The sequence below is a fragment of the Elephantulus edwardii genome, unplaced genomic scaffold (genome assembly GCF_000299155.1).
Source record: "Elephantulus edwardii isolate Elephantulus edwardi_28Jun2011 unplaced genomic scaffold, EleEdw1.0 scaffold00055, whole genome shotgun sequence".
NCBI lineage: Eukaryota > Metazoa > Chordata > Mammalia > Macroscelidea > Macroscelididae > Elephantulus > Elephantulus edwardii.
In genome coordinates, this window is record NW_006399805.1 from 9,040,907 (window position 1) to 9,056,995 (window position 16,089).

The 16,089-nt window shown below is 49.0% G+C and overlaps 1 protein-coding gene across 1 annotated transcript in view; it reads right to left on the reverse strand.

Annotated features, from left to right (window-relative positions):
- Nucleotides 1-10,965, reverse strand: part of ATP6V0A4 (ATPase, H+ transporting, lysosomal V0 subunit a4) — a 48,232-nt gene extending 37,267 nt beyond the window's left edge. Inside the window, exons 1-5 of the mRNA XM_006887154.1 lie at nt 10,849-10,965; nt 8,352-8,430; nt 8,023-8,120; nt 2,896-3,021; nt 1,551-1,645 (exon numbers count right to left, since the gene is read on the reverse strand). Coding sequence (XP_006887216.1) covers nt 1,551-1,645; nt 2,896-3,021; nt 8,023-8,120; nt 8,352-8,430; nt 10,849-10,965 — 515 coding nt within the window. The remainder of the gene's footprint in view (nt 1-1,550; nt 1,646-2,895; nt 3,022-8,022; nt 8,121-8,351; nt 8,431-10,848) is intronic.
- Nucleotides 10,966-16,089: the final 5,124 nt, after the last annotated feature.

The window sequence follows — 16,089 nt, forward strand, 5'->3', positions numbered from 1 at the left end:
ACGACTCGACGGCATCAAACACCACCAACAACAATCACCTTCCTAGATCATCACAGCATGGTACCTGAGGCAGGCAAACATTTCAAATCCCAGCAACTGTCCTTAAGCACTTGTCCAATTAACACAGGAGTGGGAATCCCCATAGACTGTCCGGCACATCCTGACCTCCACCCAGTTCCTTACATGACTGTGTGTATGGAGGAGAGTGTAGAAATATTAGCTCACGAACCTCATCCTTTCTACCCATCAAGTTGGCATTTCTTTAAATAAACTGCCTTCCCAGACTCCTGATGAAGTCTTAGCTCTTTAAAGGTCTTGTCCTTGTTTTGTTAGAGTTGCTTCTGGATACTGTTTAAATGGCATCTTTTTAAAAACTACAGAGCTCTGTCTGGTGTGTTGCACGCTGCGCTGCTAGCCAAAAGGTCAACAGTTCAAATCCATCAGCTGCTCCAAAGAGAAGAGTGGGCCATCTTTCCCCATAAAGAGTCCCTCACAGCCGTGGAAACTGATGGAGGGAGGGTCAAGACTGATTTGGCAGCAGAGATGTTTTTGGTTGTGGTTGTTTCAAAAACTGCATTTCTGTTTGCTGGGTGTGGGCATGGAGAAGTGCCAATCGTTTTTTTTATGAGTTATAAGGGGCCCAGCTGCGGGTCTGGATCCTTCAGTCGCTCGTCGGGAAGAACACGAAGCAGTCTGCTCTTAAGATTTGTGGCCTTGGAAGCCCAGGGAGGGTCACACGAGAGTGGGAACAGGCTCGGAGGTAGTGGGTGTAGTTGAAACGAGCTCAAATGTAAACTTGGCCCACTGACTTTAAAGGGACAATCTCATGGGTCTGTAACTTTGAATCTACGTTCACCCTACGTTATTCACAGAACAGTTCCTTCGCTAATATGCTTTCATTCTTTCCATTTCTAATTTAATGCCCTACGCCTGTAACATTTAATACCTAATAAATGAAACCCAGGAAAGCCTGGCATGGAGGGAGACTCACCAGAGTGCTCCTCCTAAGAGAGGAGGAAAGACTTGGTCTCACATGCCTTGGGCACGTTACTAGGAGACACTCATCTCTGGAGAAGGACATCATGCTTGGAAGAGTAGAGGGTCAGTGAAGAAGAGGAAGACCCTCAATGGAATGATTGGAGACGGCTGGATACAGTGACCGAAACAGTGGCCTTGAGTGAAGCTGACACAGGATCTGAGAAGGTTTCAGTTTGCTGTACGCGGGTTGTTTTGGGTCAGAACTACCCCAACGGCACCTGACAACAACAACTGAAAACCTGGATCCCCCAGGCTCTCACCTTTCAGAAATCCACCCTGTCACTAGGGCATGGTGAGGGTCCTTCTACTCTGGACCGGTGGCACTTTGATAATAGTCTAGAAGGACAGGGGTGTGACCCCTCTCAAAAGCCGGGACCACCCGGGACTGCCAGCAGCAGCAGGTAGAGGGGACAGAGGGCCTCCCCAAGCCCAGCGCCCGTCCTGAGCACTGACTCATCTGTGGGACTTGAGAGCCTCCCTTCAGGTTCTCTCTGGGGGAGAACCCCACTCACCCCAGCTTCCCAGACATGGACGCAGGTGAAGGGCGGAGCTCCAGGAGGCCTGAGGTGTCTTCCACGAAGAAGTCATCAGCCAGGTTGGTCTCCGTCTGCAATGAGACCCCCACTCACTAGGGACTCCAGCTGCCCAAGGCTCCCCCTGGCCCCAAGGCTTCTCTCCTTTTAGGGAAATGTTCTTTTCCCACAGTGGTTCAGAGGAGGCAAGCCGGCCCCTACATTTGGTCTCATCCCACCCACAGGCACAGCATCTTTTCCTAATGTCTAGACGGCGTGGGGCAGTTGGCCTTGCTCCGTTTTCCCAGCAGCCCCTACTCACTTGGTGTCTCTGGTCCCATTTTGGTCACTCACCGTATTTCCAAGTTTTCCCTCATGTTATATATTTTACACCAACTAGATGGCAGCCAGGGTAAATGTAATTCTTTGACACACAGAAAAACCAAAAAAATCTCAACATCTGAAACTGATTCCGCAGTCACTCTGAGGCCCCTCTGTTATCGGGTGGTGAAGCCACAAATCTTTATGGGAACATACACCGTCACACTTTCTCCTGATCTTTTGGTTAGCAGTCAAACATGTTTACCACTGCACCACCCAGGCCTCCTACTAGAAGATCAAATTCAAACTCATTGTTGTCAGAACCGACCCACAGTTGACCCTACTGCAGGTTTTCAGAGGCTAATGATCTCAGTCTAGGGACTAAGCTGTACCTGAACCAGGCCGTGGTCTTTGTGATTACTTGCTATGCATCAGAGAGCTGGACAATGACGAAGGAGATACAAAAATCAATGTCTTTGAATTGAGGTCTTGGAGATGAGTATTGAACTTGGACTTTCAAGAGAACAAACAACTCTGTTTTGGAAAGGGTGAAACCAAATTTCTCCTTGGAGACAAGGATTCTGAAGCTCCATTATCACATACTTTGGGCACATGGCCAGAAGGGACCAATCTTTAGAGAAGCTTGGAAGGGTGGAGGGACAGTGCAGGAGAGGAAGACTCCGGATGAGATGGATTGACACAGTAACCGGGGCGATGAGGGTTAAGTATGTCAGAGTCAGTGAGACTGGCTCAGGACAGGGCAGAGTTAAGAGCTATTGTACATAATAATAATATTAAAAAAAAAGGCTATTGTATATAGGGTCTCTATGAGTCAAAGGCAACTCAAAAGCACAGAACAACATAAATTGCCCGTTTATGGAGAATTGCCCATCTTCCTCCTGCAGAGGGGCTAGTGGCTTCAGACCTCTTGTGTTCGGGCAGGCTGTACAATTCCTTTCCACTAGGCCAGCAGGGCCCACTTCTAGGAACTAGGACCTTAATGAAACAGTCCCCAGATAATGACCTCAAAGAAGTCCTGAGTTTTCTTCAGGAGGTGTTTGAGCTCTGTCAACTGTAGGTAGCTTTTCTTCAAATCTTGCTGGTTGTGGTTGGCTTCCTGTAACTCCCTTTCCAACTTTTCCAGAACAGTCTACAAAGGAAAGAAAAAAAGGTGAACTGGGCAGGAAGTACAATGAAGTCCTCATGCTCATCAGCCCCAAAATAACCAATAGTCAAACAGTTCGTTTCTTCCCGATGTTGCTTACGGTGGAGCGTCCGCTCAGTGATTGTGGCCGAGGGCTGCAGGCAGGAGCCCTCCCTGCTGCTCCCAGGCCCATCACCAAACAGGGAGGAGTGTCGAGAAATGTCAAAAAATAGCCAAGAATTCGCCAAACACAGATTCCACGGATGCACCCGGGGGAGGGGGAGGGGCCTGAGGCTAAGAGAGAGAAGCCAGACACACAGGGCAAACACAGGAGGGTTCAGCTGGTGGGAAAACATTCCTGAATGGTGACCAGCGATGGGGAGGGGAAGGAGGGGCAGGAATTATCAGACAGGACACAGACACTGGAATCTGGGAACAGGGAATGCGATACAGAGTAAGGAGTGAAAAAAAGAGGTTTCTAAATCAAAATCTGAGAGATGTCAAATAGAGTGACTGGAGTGAAATCAACACAATACTGGACACAGTCAGAGAATATAGTGCTGAAATTTAAAAGGAACATTAGAAATAGAAGAAGTAATTTATCCAAAAATCCATCATTAATAGATGAGGCAACAATTAGGATTAGGGCAATTGATATCACTGAATTATTATACACTTGAAAAATATTGAGTTTATAAAAGTCGTGTTTTCTTACAGTAACATTACAACAATAGAAAATAACAGACTACAAACAACAAATGCTGGTGATGTTGTGGGGAAACTGGAAGCCTTATTCACTGTTGGTGGGAGTGTAAAATGGCGCAGCCACTATGGAAGGCAGTATGGCGCTTTCTCAAAAGTTGGAAGTAGAAATACTATTTGACCCAGCAATTCCACTACTGGGATATACCCAAAAGAGATTATAACTGCCACCCAAGCAGATATATGCACACCCATGTTTATCGTGGCTTTGCTCACAATTGCAAAGAGTTGAAAACAACCTAAGTGCCCATCAACAAACGAATGGATAGAGAAACTGTGGTATATTCACACAATGGAATACTATGCTGCATTGAAAAACAAGGAACTCATGAAATATTATTCAAAATGGGTGACACTGGAGGACATTATGCTGAGTGAAAGATCTCAGTCACAAAAGGACAAATATTGTATAGTGCCACTGTTGTAAAACGGGACTGACATTGGGGTTGGGGAGAGACTGAGAAAGATGGAAAAGTAATGTATACTGCATTGAAACAGATGAGGGAAAGAACTGTTTAAAAGGGATATGTGAGTAGGTATTATTGTCATGACAGGAGTCCAGAACGAAGGCTGCATATTGGAGTTGATCTAGGGGCAGAGATTGTAAAACAATGTAAGAATTTTTCTTTTACTTTTCAAAGAGAAGAGTGTACTGGGGGGAGGGGTGGGCAGGGAGAAAAGGCAGCAATGAATCAATGGAATCCAAGGTCTCAGTAAACTTTCATTAAAATTATTAATAATAAAATTTAAAGAAAATGACATAATGGATGGTGTGGTGTGTAAAGGGGATACTATCACATGCTGAAAAAGAGAGGAAGGCCCTCCCTCAGTGAGAGAGATCGACAGAGACACTGGGCTTGAGTGTATCAGACGGTGAAGATGACCAAGGACGAGAGAATACTTGTCATGAGGTCATTATGGACAACGGGTAACTCTATCACCGCCGTTAAGAGGAATTCTTAACAGAAACATGAAGCAGTATGTTCTCAGTGCTCCTGAGTGGACAGAGAAACAGGTTTTCCTGGCTGCTGGCATGGTCATCTGACACCAGGTCTCCTTGGAAACAATACAGCTTCTTTAAAAACAAAGTTGCAAAATGCAGAAGACCAAATGGCCTGTCTGCATTTATAAAAACATGAAATAGGCAAAACCAAACCCCGGGTTTATTTCAGAAGTGAAATATATGGCAAATCTATGAAGATGCAAAGAGAGAGGAACTCCACAGCTGAGGCGGTAATTGTCAGAGGGAGAGGGGACAGGAAGGGAGCACAGAGAACTGGACGAGCTCTCTTGTGGCTCGGTGCTATTGAGTGGATTCCAGCTCTTAGTGACCCTGGGACACAGTGACTGGCCCATTGAGTGCTCCAAGCTAGTCTCCATCAAAGCAGCTGGTGGGTCAGCGTATTTTCTTCAGCTGTTCATTTTTTAAATGCCAGAGCATTTTGTTGGGCTTCTCTTGTTGTTAGAAGCCATTAGGCTAACTCCAACTCACAGCAGCCCTGTCCTGCGCCGCCCCACAGTGCCCACCGCGCTCAAGCCCGTTGCTGCGGCCACTCTGTAAATCCATCTTGTTCAGAGTCTCTTCCTTTCCCTGACCCTCCACTTTTGCAAGAATAATGTCTTTTTTCAGAGGACTGGCCCCTCCAGACAACAAGCTCAAAGTATATGAGATGCAGTTTCACTCTCTTTGCCTCAAACAAGTAGTTCCTCCAAAGTAGATTTGCTGGTTCTTTCAGAAGTCCATAGATTTTGGCAGTCCATGGAGTTGTCTTAGGGAAAGGTGTATACACACTTAAGTGCAGCCTTCATTATAGATTGCACCTCAACATCAAGGAAACAAAGGGCCTCACCACATGGCCAACAGTCAACATCATGATAGATGGAGAAAAGATTGAAGCCGTCAGTGATTTCATCTTGCTAAGATCAACAGTCAATATCCTTGGCACCAGAAGTCAGGAAATCAGGAGACATACTATATTGGACAAGTCTATGCTCAAGGACTTCTCTAGAATATTTAAAAGAATAAAAGAATTAAAAGAATATTTAAAATTATGTCAGTTTGAGGACCAGGATATGTCTGATTCAGGTCATGGTCTTCTCAATAACCTTCTACACATCTGAGAGCTGGGCAATGAATAAGGAGGACAGGAAAAGAATTGATGCCTGTGGCCTGTGGTCCTGGAGAAGAGTACTAAGTATCCATGGGCTAAAAAAACCTCAAAAAAATACCAAAAACCCACAAAACAGATATGACTTGGAAAAGATGCAGCCCAAGTCCTCCTTGGAGGCATGAATAATGAATTTTCATCTCCTGTATTTTAAATATGTTCCTAGGAGAGGTTGTTCCTTGGAAAGAGGCCTCACGTTTGGAAAGGTGGCGGGTCAGCAAAAGAGAGGAAGACCCTCAACGAGATGGATGGACAGTGACTGCAGCAGTGGGCTCTGCAATGTCAGAGATGATGAGGGTGACGCAGGGCAGGACACGGGTCAGGTCTGTTGTTCATCGGGTCACTATGAGTTGTCCTCGACAGCACATAACAACAACAACAACAACCAAAAGCACAAACGAATTTGTCTTAGAAAAGTGAAGCCAGAATGTTCCTGAGAAGCAAGGATGGTGCGACTTTGTCATACGTACTCTGGGTATGTTGTCAAGAGGGGCTCAGCCCTGAAGAAAGGCATCATGGTTGGTCGTTGTTGTTGTTAAGTGCCGTTGAGTCAAGTACAACCCGTAGTGACCCTATGAATAACAGATCTGAGCTCTGTCCTACCCTGTGCCATCCGCACAATCTCCAACACTCTCAAGCCCATTGCTTAGTCACCGTGTCCATCTACCTGGTTCAAGGTCTTATTCTCCTTTGTGGTCCCTCCGCCTTTCCAAGCATGATGTCCCTGCCCAAGGTATAACCTGTTTAAATAATATGCCAATCCAGGCCACGGTCTTCACAATTACCTGCTACTCATCAGAGAGCTGGAAAATGACTAAGGATGATAGAAAAAGAGTTGATGCCTTTGAGTTGTGGTGCAGGAGAAGAGTACTAGAAATACTATTGGCTGTTAAGAGAACAAGCAGGTCTATATTGGAGAAGGTGAAACCAGACTGCTCCTTAGAGGCAAGGATTCTGAAGCTCCATCAGAAGTACTTGATCGTGTTGCCAGGAGGGACCAGTCCTTGGAGATGGACACATGCTTGGAAGGGTGGAGGGACAGCACAGGAGAGGAAGACCTCAGATGAGATAGATTGACTCAGTAGCTGGGGTAATGGGGGTAGATGTGTCAGAGACGGTGAGACCGGCTCAGGGTAGAGCAGGATTCAGAGCTGTTATACACAGGGTCTCTGTGAGTCACAAGCAACTCAATGGCACATAACAACAGCAGTAACATACTCAAAGTATGTGAGATGAAGTTTTACTATCTTTGCCTCCAAGGAGCACTTTGGCTGCAGGAAGACTGTCTCTCAGGAGTCTGACGCAATGGCTGCAGCCATGGGCGGAGATGCGGCCCTGACCAGGAGGGTGACACAGGCTCTGGCAGGGTTTTGTACTGTTGTTTAGAAGGATGGACACGTTGGAACTAAGCTGGAACTAAACGAAGCAGATCAACGCGTGTAATCTAAACCTCCCCATGTTGTCACCTTCCACAAATCCCCTGCAACTCAACAACCTGTTGCATCAAGTCAAAATCGACTTATCGCTGACCTTCCATTGGGTTTCTGAGGCTGTAAGTCGTGTGGGACGAGCTTGGCCAGCATTCGGCCGTGGAGCTCGTGCTGGGTCCTGATTTGTGGAGACTCCACAGGACAGATAGGACCTCTCTATGGTTCCTGATGCTGCCATCGTTATCAAAGTGGACGGCCTCATCTTCTCTCGTGAGAGGGCTGGTGGATTCAAACCACCAACCTCCCAGTTGGCAGCTGAACACTGGCCACAGCTCCATTGACTAGGTGAATGGCCAGGGCTCCATTCACCTCCATAATGGAATCTAATAGAACCACTCGTCTTGGTCATTCCAGGGCAGGATGGATGCTAACCCTTCTCACTTCTTCATCCTATAAACGGCGCGCATGTAGAAATGTGAGCGCACATACAGGGAAGACGGAGGACAGGAGAGAGCTACAAACCCAAAGCTGTGGGCCGCCTCGGGCAGCAGGTAACAGAGGGGACACTGAGGGGGATGTCCTGCTCCTTCACACCCCACTGTGCTCAGTCACAGCAGCACTGGGGAACGGAGCCTCCAGAGACTCACCTCCAAGCTGATCATCTCCCGAGGGAGAGGGGTCGGGAGGTACTTCTCAGGCCCTTGAATCACCGGAATCTCGTTTTTCATCTCATCTTCCAGAAAACCTGAGGGACGACACCCCACCAGACAGGCCTAGGTGACTGCAGTGGCTCATGTCTGAGAAATGGGGCCAAACCAGCAGGACGGGTCAGTTCTCGCCAGCACAGCCACCCGAGCGCCTAGGGGCACATCATAGCACCTGGACGCACCCCGCTCCACCCTGCTGCCGGCCCTCTCCTGGTCCCCCCAGTGCCATTCGCCCCCCACGAGCCACAGCCGACCGGAAAACGACTTACGGAGGATCCTCTCCAGAGACTCACACCTTCTGACTTCATTCACAAACTTCCTCTGGAAGCTGTTCACGCTCGCGTTCAGCTGGAGAGAAGGAAGCCCACAGATGAGCCCAGTGACAGTGGCCAAGTCCAGTAATGTCTGGCATTTCCCACCCAGGACTGTCCCCTATCAGGTCCCCATCCTCACCCATAGCCTCCCCTCAATCAGGTCAGCACCCATGGCCATTCTCCATTAGATCCGAACCCATGGCCACCCCTGCCATCAGGTCCCCACCTACAAACACCCCTATCAGGTCCTCATCCACACCCACAGCCACTCCCACCATCAGGTCCCCACTCACAGCCAACCCCCATCCTTCTCCCAGACCCCCAGTCAGAATTCCAAAGCTGTAAATCTTTATGGGAGAAGACTGCCCATCTTCCTGCCTCAGAGTGGCCGGTGGGCCAGCATGTTCCCACTGGTTACTTTTGAAATGCTGGAGCACTTTGTTAGGATGATCTTGTTGTTAGGGGCCATGGGGTTAACTACAGCTCACAGCAACCCTTTGAACAACACCCCGTCCTGCGTCATCCTCACAACCTCTGAGGCGCTCAAGCCCATCGCTGCAGTCACTATGTCAATCCTTCTCTTGGAGGGTCTTCCTCTCTTTCCCTGGCCCTCCACCCTTTTCAGAGGAATGGCCGGCCCTTCCTGACAATAAGCCCAAAGTATGTGAGATGAAGGTTTCGCCATCCTTGCTTCTGACATACACTTTTGTTGCTATTCTTTGAAGATAGATTTGCTAGTTCTTTTGGAAGCCCATGGATTTCGGCAGTCCACGGGGTTGTCTTAGGGAAAAGTATTTACATGCATAAGACAGGTGGGTTAGAGGTAGACCACACCTTGGGATTCAAGCTCCCCGTCTCCCAAATGCTGCCCTGGCCCTCTCACTGCTGAGAGGTCTAGTCACCTTACACTGTTAGGAAATTGGCTGTCCAAATGAGACCATGAGATCCCCAATAGCGTTACGAATATGCCATGAATATAGACATGGCCGTCAATGACAATGCAATGTCCATGGTAGGTGACCGACCCCAGGTCAGCACACTTGTGGAAGACCTGCATGGGTCAGGTGCTGTGCTAGGAACCAGGGCTCTAAGATGAGCAAGACTGATAGTTCCATGCAGGAGCTTAACTTTGACCTTGACCTTAAAGAGGAAGAAGAGTCTAAGGTCAGTCTCAAGTTTGGACAGGATCCCTGGTGAGCTCATCCAAATAGTACCCTGGGTGATAGCATCCTCGAGATGACCTGTCAAGATTGTCACACCAGGACTCAGAAGGGACACAGCCAGCTGTGAACTATCAGAGTCCTTGTTCCCACCCTGACAGTCAGGGCAAACTATTCTCTGTCCTCAGGAGTAGGGGTCCCCATGCCTGGGGTGTGTCCAGGGCCTTGGAGATACTACAAGGGAAATACAACTACATGGCCTCTAGCACACAGATTCTATTAGGGCTTCAAGACTTGGAAGAAGTTCTGTGGAAGACTGTGGTCTGGAGGATGGAGAACTTGTCACCAGAGACTTGCCCACTTCTGTAGTGAATTCCAGCAGGAAGCACTGTTCTCTTTAGCAGAGCTGAGTTGGCTCTGACACATGGTGACCCTACGACCATCGGGCACCACCTTCTCCCCCTGGAGCCCCACCACCTTCTCCCCCTGGAGACCCACCACCTTCTCCCCTGCTGGAGTCACACCACCTTCTCCCCCTGGAGCCCCACCACCTTCTCCCCCTGGAGCCACACCACCTTCTCCCCCTGGAGCCCCACCACCTTCTCCCCTGCTGGAGTCCCGCCACCATCTCTCCTGCTGGAGCCCTACCACCTTCTCCCCCTGGAGTCCCACCACCTTCTCTCCCATTGGAGTCTCACCACCATCTCCCCTCCCCCCAACCCCCAGAGCCCATAGTTTCTGCTCTTATGTCCTTCCTTCCCACCCAGGGACTTGGTCTCCACACTACCAGACCGTGTTCTGCTGAACACCACGGGGTTTTCACTGGCTCATTTTGGTAAGACTTTTTCTCACTTAACTTTAGGCATGTTGTCAGAAGAGACTCGTCCTTGGGAAAAAAGACATCATACTGGGAAAGGTCAACAAAAGGGAAGAGCTTCAATGAGAAGGCAGAGACTGTGATTACGACACAGGACCAGGGATCTTTCCAGCCTGTCGTTTATACGATTGTAATGAGTTGGAGTCAATGACGTAGATCAACAAGGAATTTTTGAAAATCAGTATGCCTATCTTCCTCCTCTTAATCTGGAAGCTTCACTGAGCCCTCCCCACACTGAGTGACCCTACTGGTATTTGAAATAGTGGTGCCATCACAGCAGGTCATGCTGGTGGGTGGCGGAGCCTGGAGGACCCACAGAACCCCAGCTCTTGTGCTCAGAGCTGGAGGCCTGGCTCACCACAAAGCGCGCTGACCATCCACCCCACCGCCCCGGCCTCCAGGAGGCAGGACCTACGTCTCTGAACTGCACCAGGTCCAGCTCCCCGAGTTCAGCCACACAGCAGTATGCAGCCTCCACCTGGAGGAAGAGCTGGGACAGGCACATCTCCTCACTACGGAACACGGACGCCATCGCGGCCCAATCTGTGGGGGAGAGACAAAGGTGATGCGTGGGTGGAAATCTAAAGATTCGCCCTTTTTCCTCAGTTGAGTCAAACGAAAACCTGACAGGAATCATTTCTGTTTCGCAAAATACAAGCAAAAATAGGACAGTAGGTTTTACCATCTCTCAGGTTGACAGGAGATGAAAAACAGGACTCGTTTGGAGGACTCTTTGGAGTTTATGAGGAAGTAGATACCTCCATCCCCTGGAAGTAAATTTTCAGGTTTTTAGGCACAAGCAATTTTTCAAAAAGAGGTGTTCTGGTTTCAGTGCTTCCTCAAAAAGCTGAACATAGAATTTCTATATGACCCAGCTACTCCACTCCTTGGAGTATACCCTGAGAATATGAGAACTGAGGCACAAACTGAGATTTGTACACCAATGTTCACAGCAGCATTATTCACCATCGCAAGAACATGGAAACAACTCAAAAGTCCAACCACAAATGAATGGATTGAGAAATTATGGTACATTCACACAATGGAATACTGTGCAGCACGCAGGAGCAATAACTTCGTAAATTATTACCTAACTTGGGAGGGACTGGAGAGCATTATGTTGAATGAACTCAATCCCACAAGGATAAATATTGTATAAAACCATTATTGTAGAATGAGTATAAGGATCCAGGAAGGGTGGGAGAGGCTGGAAGCAGAAAGGTATGGATGTGCAGGGGGAAGGGGGGATTAATCATTGGGTTTTATAATTTGAGGGGGGGTGAGGGAAATGGAAAGAATTTGTTCAAATTTTTATTCAAATTTTGTAAATAAACTAGTAAAGAAAAAAAATAATACTAATTTTTTTTTAAAAAGAGGTGCACTGGTGCAGTAGTGTCTTATGTGTTGGGCTGCGAACTCAAAGGTCAGTGGTTTGAATCCACCAGCAGCTCCTTGAGAGAAAGCTCCTTTCATAAAGATGGATGCTTTGAAACCCAATGAAGGGTTGTTGGTGGGGGGTGTACCTACTTGGGCATTTAGTTTGTGTTTCGTTTGGTCTTTGTCAATATCTTTCCAATTCTGTATTTCTCATGCTCTTACCCAAAAACTCCCAGCACCAGTTTATCTAGGAAAACAGATGCACAGAGTTGGCTGTTATCATGCAATCCATATCAATGACAAGTGTGAGTTCTCCTCAGTACAACCAAACCCACTGTCATCAGACTCCAACTCAAGGTGACCCTGCATGTGTCAGAGGAGAACTGGGCTCCAGACGGCTCCCAAGGGCTGATTTCTCAGAAGATCGCCAGGCCTTTCTTCTGTGGCACCCCTAGATAGGTAAGCTGGAAGCCCCAACCTTTGTTAACAGCTGCGTACATAAACCGTCTGCACCCCACAGACGGCCCATCCAGCTGGGATTCAGCAGAGGCTGCATGCCACAGCCGCCGTGGAGTGGGCCTGTCCATGGGAGCCAGGTGGAAGGATATTTTCATCTAGGGAAGCACCACCCCTGTGAGCCAGAGCCCCCCACACTCTACCTGTCAGCCACGGTCCCACCAGCACCCACCGAGACTCCTGACAGAACCATGAAGACACACATTCTCAGAGGCGGTCACGCACCACATAGCACAAAACAGCCCACAGTGCCAACACAGGAGGGTCCAGAGTTCAACCACGAGGCAGAGAAGAACCTGGGCCTTCACAGATGACGAAGCACTGGCCACCCACCCCCTCCGTCCAGTCATCAACCAGAGTCTACAGTGCAGGGCGAGGTGGGGGCCCCAGGCCGAGGTCAGAGTCCTCACAGCGAATGCCTTCAGGAATTCCATCCATTCATCCAGTCACCCCCCACCCCAACCCACCAGAGCTGAGGGGAACCTGTGGTGGCTGAAGGAAAGTGAAGGATTTGTTCTAAATCAAGGATTTTGGCTAAATCAAATACTATCAGACAAGGGAGGGGAGGGAGGACACACACGCCAGTCATCAAAGACCCTGGTAGACCTCCCAATTGCCTCCAAATCAAACAGGTTTCCCAACATCCAGGCTTCTGGAGAAACTAGACCCACAGGGTGGGAACACCCAGGTTTTTGTGTTGTTTGGAATGTCCTGCCCCACACAGGTTTAAATCCTCCAATCTCCATTTCTTCCTGGAATCCTAATCCTTGGTTTAATCTACGAGGAGGAGCACATAAACCTCTGCTCATTCTTCTAGTTCTAGTAATTCCAGCTTTCCCATCCCAAGGCCTTTGTCCCTGCACCCCCGACCCCCCAGTTCCACTTGGACCCTCAGTCTCCTGCTCCCTCTCTCCACATCCACATCGCCCTTCCAGTCTCTGGGATCTTCTTCCTCCAGTGACCTATTCCTGGCCAGGTTCTCCCACCCTGTCAATTCAGTCCCTTCTTCTTACTGCAAAATTAAGCCTCCTTCTATCTGTTTCAGAGTCCTAGGGGCATAACGGGAAAGTGTTGAACCGCAAATGAAAAGTTACCAGGTTTGAACCCACCAGCTGCTCTGAGAGAAAAAGCCGTGGCCTTCTGCTTCTAGAAACTACCGCCTAGAAACTTGACAGGGCAGCTCAGCTGTGTCCTGTGAACTCCCCACAGCAAGCCAGAGCCAACCCTATGGCAAGAGGTGGAGTTTCTGTCCCCCAGCCCTGGGTGTGCTCCCCACTGCCGGCCTCAAGGCTGTTGGCCCTCGTCTGGAGAATAGTGGAGGGGGCAAGAGAAAAGTTCCAGGGGAGAAAAGCTGTGAGCTCAGGTCTAGGCTGGCACCGTGGGCCGTCAAGAGTGGGACCGGCTTGACCAGTGCACGCTGGCTGGGTTTTGTCTCTGTGGTCTCAGCATCTATTAGTCAGTGGCCAAGATGACTAGACAGGTACCCAGGAGGCAGAGGCTGTGTCCAGCTGTCCCTTCCCCACCATCTCAGCTGTAACATTCCCAGTGGGCTACAACTCACATCACAAACAGCACCCCTTCCTCCCCACGCTCCTGTGACTATCCCATTGATATGGAGATGAATCAGAATTTCATCCCCGCCCTGATTCCTCAGTGTTTCCTCTACAAGAAACACAAGACAATTTTGAGCTTCATGCACACCCAAGGCAGACAGAAAGATCCTTCTTACCCAGCTGGTCCAGGCAGGTCCAGGCAGGTCCTGGGTCAGGATCTGTGACCACCAGAGGGGCCACTGGCTTTGTCCCTCAGTCCAGTGGCCTGTCGCTGAGAGGCAGGCTGTTGGCCCAGGGCCTAGGAGGGACCTGCTGGGAGGTGGATTCTGAAGAGCTTCCCGCTGCTCCTGGAGCCCCGCCCCACCCCTCAGCACCCACAGCCCTTGTTGTATCAACACCATCCTGTTGTGGGTGCAGACAGCCCTCCCCGCCCAAACCCACTGTCCAGGGACTGAGAGCCCGGGAGTGCCTGCGGGCCTCAGACCGCTACACATTACAATGTCCCTGTGCAGCTGTGAAGCAAACCAAACATGCCTGCCTCCCACTGTCAGAAATAAGGTGAAAATGGAATTCTGGAAAAGGGGGGTGGGGGAAATCACTACCTCATCAACAATTCTTTCCACAAACACTGCCTGCAAGGAATTCTCATTGACTTGGTCAGAACTGACTCAGCTGAGCCGCTGGCAGGTTTTCAACCACACCTGAGATTACTCAACGTTATCTGTAGGAGCAGCCTGCAGATTCGAACCACTCGCCTTTGGGTTGGCAGCACAACTCTCTACTTACTAGACCACCAGTGCTCCTTTTCAAAAAAGACTCAAGGGGAAAATGCTTATAAACTTTCAGCGTCTAAAGGCAGCTTTGGATGTGGATAAGGTAACAAGACTGAAACAAAAATATATTATTCTAATAATCATAACAACCACCACAAATAGCAATTTTCTATAATTACAGTATTAGAAGAACCACATTAAAACAATAATAATAGCGACCACGCTGTTGTGAAAAGCCAATTCCAGCAGCGACCATAGGCCGCTGTTAGGTGCTGCCCTGACTCCTCACCGCCCTGAACAGCAGATCTGAACCTTGCCCTATGCTGAGGCCCCCTCCCCATCTCTGCCACGCCCAAGCGCACCATTAAATCACACTATCAGTCTATCCTGTTGGAGTCTTCCATCCTTTCCAAACAGGACGTCTTTTTCCAAGGCTGATTCCTTCTGACAACACACCCGAAGTACATGAGACCGAGTTTCACTGGCCCGACTGCACTGCTGCCAAGAAGCAGTTGGGTCTTCTTGGTTGCCCATTCAAGATTCTTTGCCAACAGCTCATTTCAGGGGCATCAATTCTTCTCCAGTCTCCCCTATGCATCGTCCAACTTTCCAAAGCATAACAAGAGAGATTGAAAATACCATGGCTTGGATCAGGCATATTGTAGTCTTCAAACTAAGGTCCTTGCACTAGGCCTTTGAAGAGACCCTTGAGAGCAGATTTTTTTCAATGTGACTTTACAAGACAGGGTCAAATATTGCACCTCATTTTCCCGAGGGAGCTCTGGTGGCGTCTTGGTGGTGGTGCTGTGAAGTCAAACGTGACTCACCGCAGCCCTGAGAACCACAGAGTCCCGTCCTGCGCCATCCTCATTGTCTCTGAAGCACATGAGCCCATTTCTGCAGTCACAGTGTCAGTCCATCTGGTTGAGGGTCTTTCTCTCTTTTGCCAACTATTCACCTTCCCAAGCATGATGTCGCTCCCCAGGGAATAGCCTCTCCTAGCAACAAGCCCAAAATATGTGAGACAAACCCGTCTTCTTTACCTCCAAGAAGCTCCCTGACTTTAGTTTCCCTGGATTTAATTGGTTTGCTCTTTTGGTACGATTTCTTCCACAGTTATCTCAGTGTTCCTCTACAAATTAAGGGTTCTTTTTCAAGTACCTCAATCCGTGCTCACACCTGAGAGACTGAGGTATCATCCTAAATGCCAACCACCCAGCTGGTGTTGCGAGTCCCGGTTGTCTGGGATTTGCACAGCCTCCTGTGTACGATCCAGTCAGAACCTGTTTTGAATGTCATAGCTGTTGTCTGGTCGTGGCGTCCCTCCACGATGCAGCATGAGGCCCGGCCCACTCACCTCTGGTCATCCTTGGGAGCAGCTGTGGACGGGACGGTTGTCATCCATCAGGTTCCCCTTTACAGAATCTTTTTTTAAAA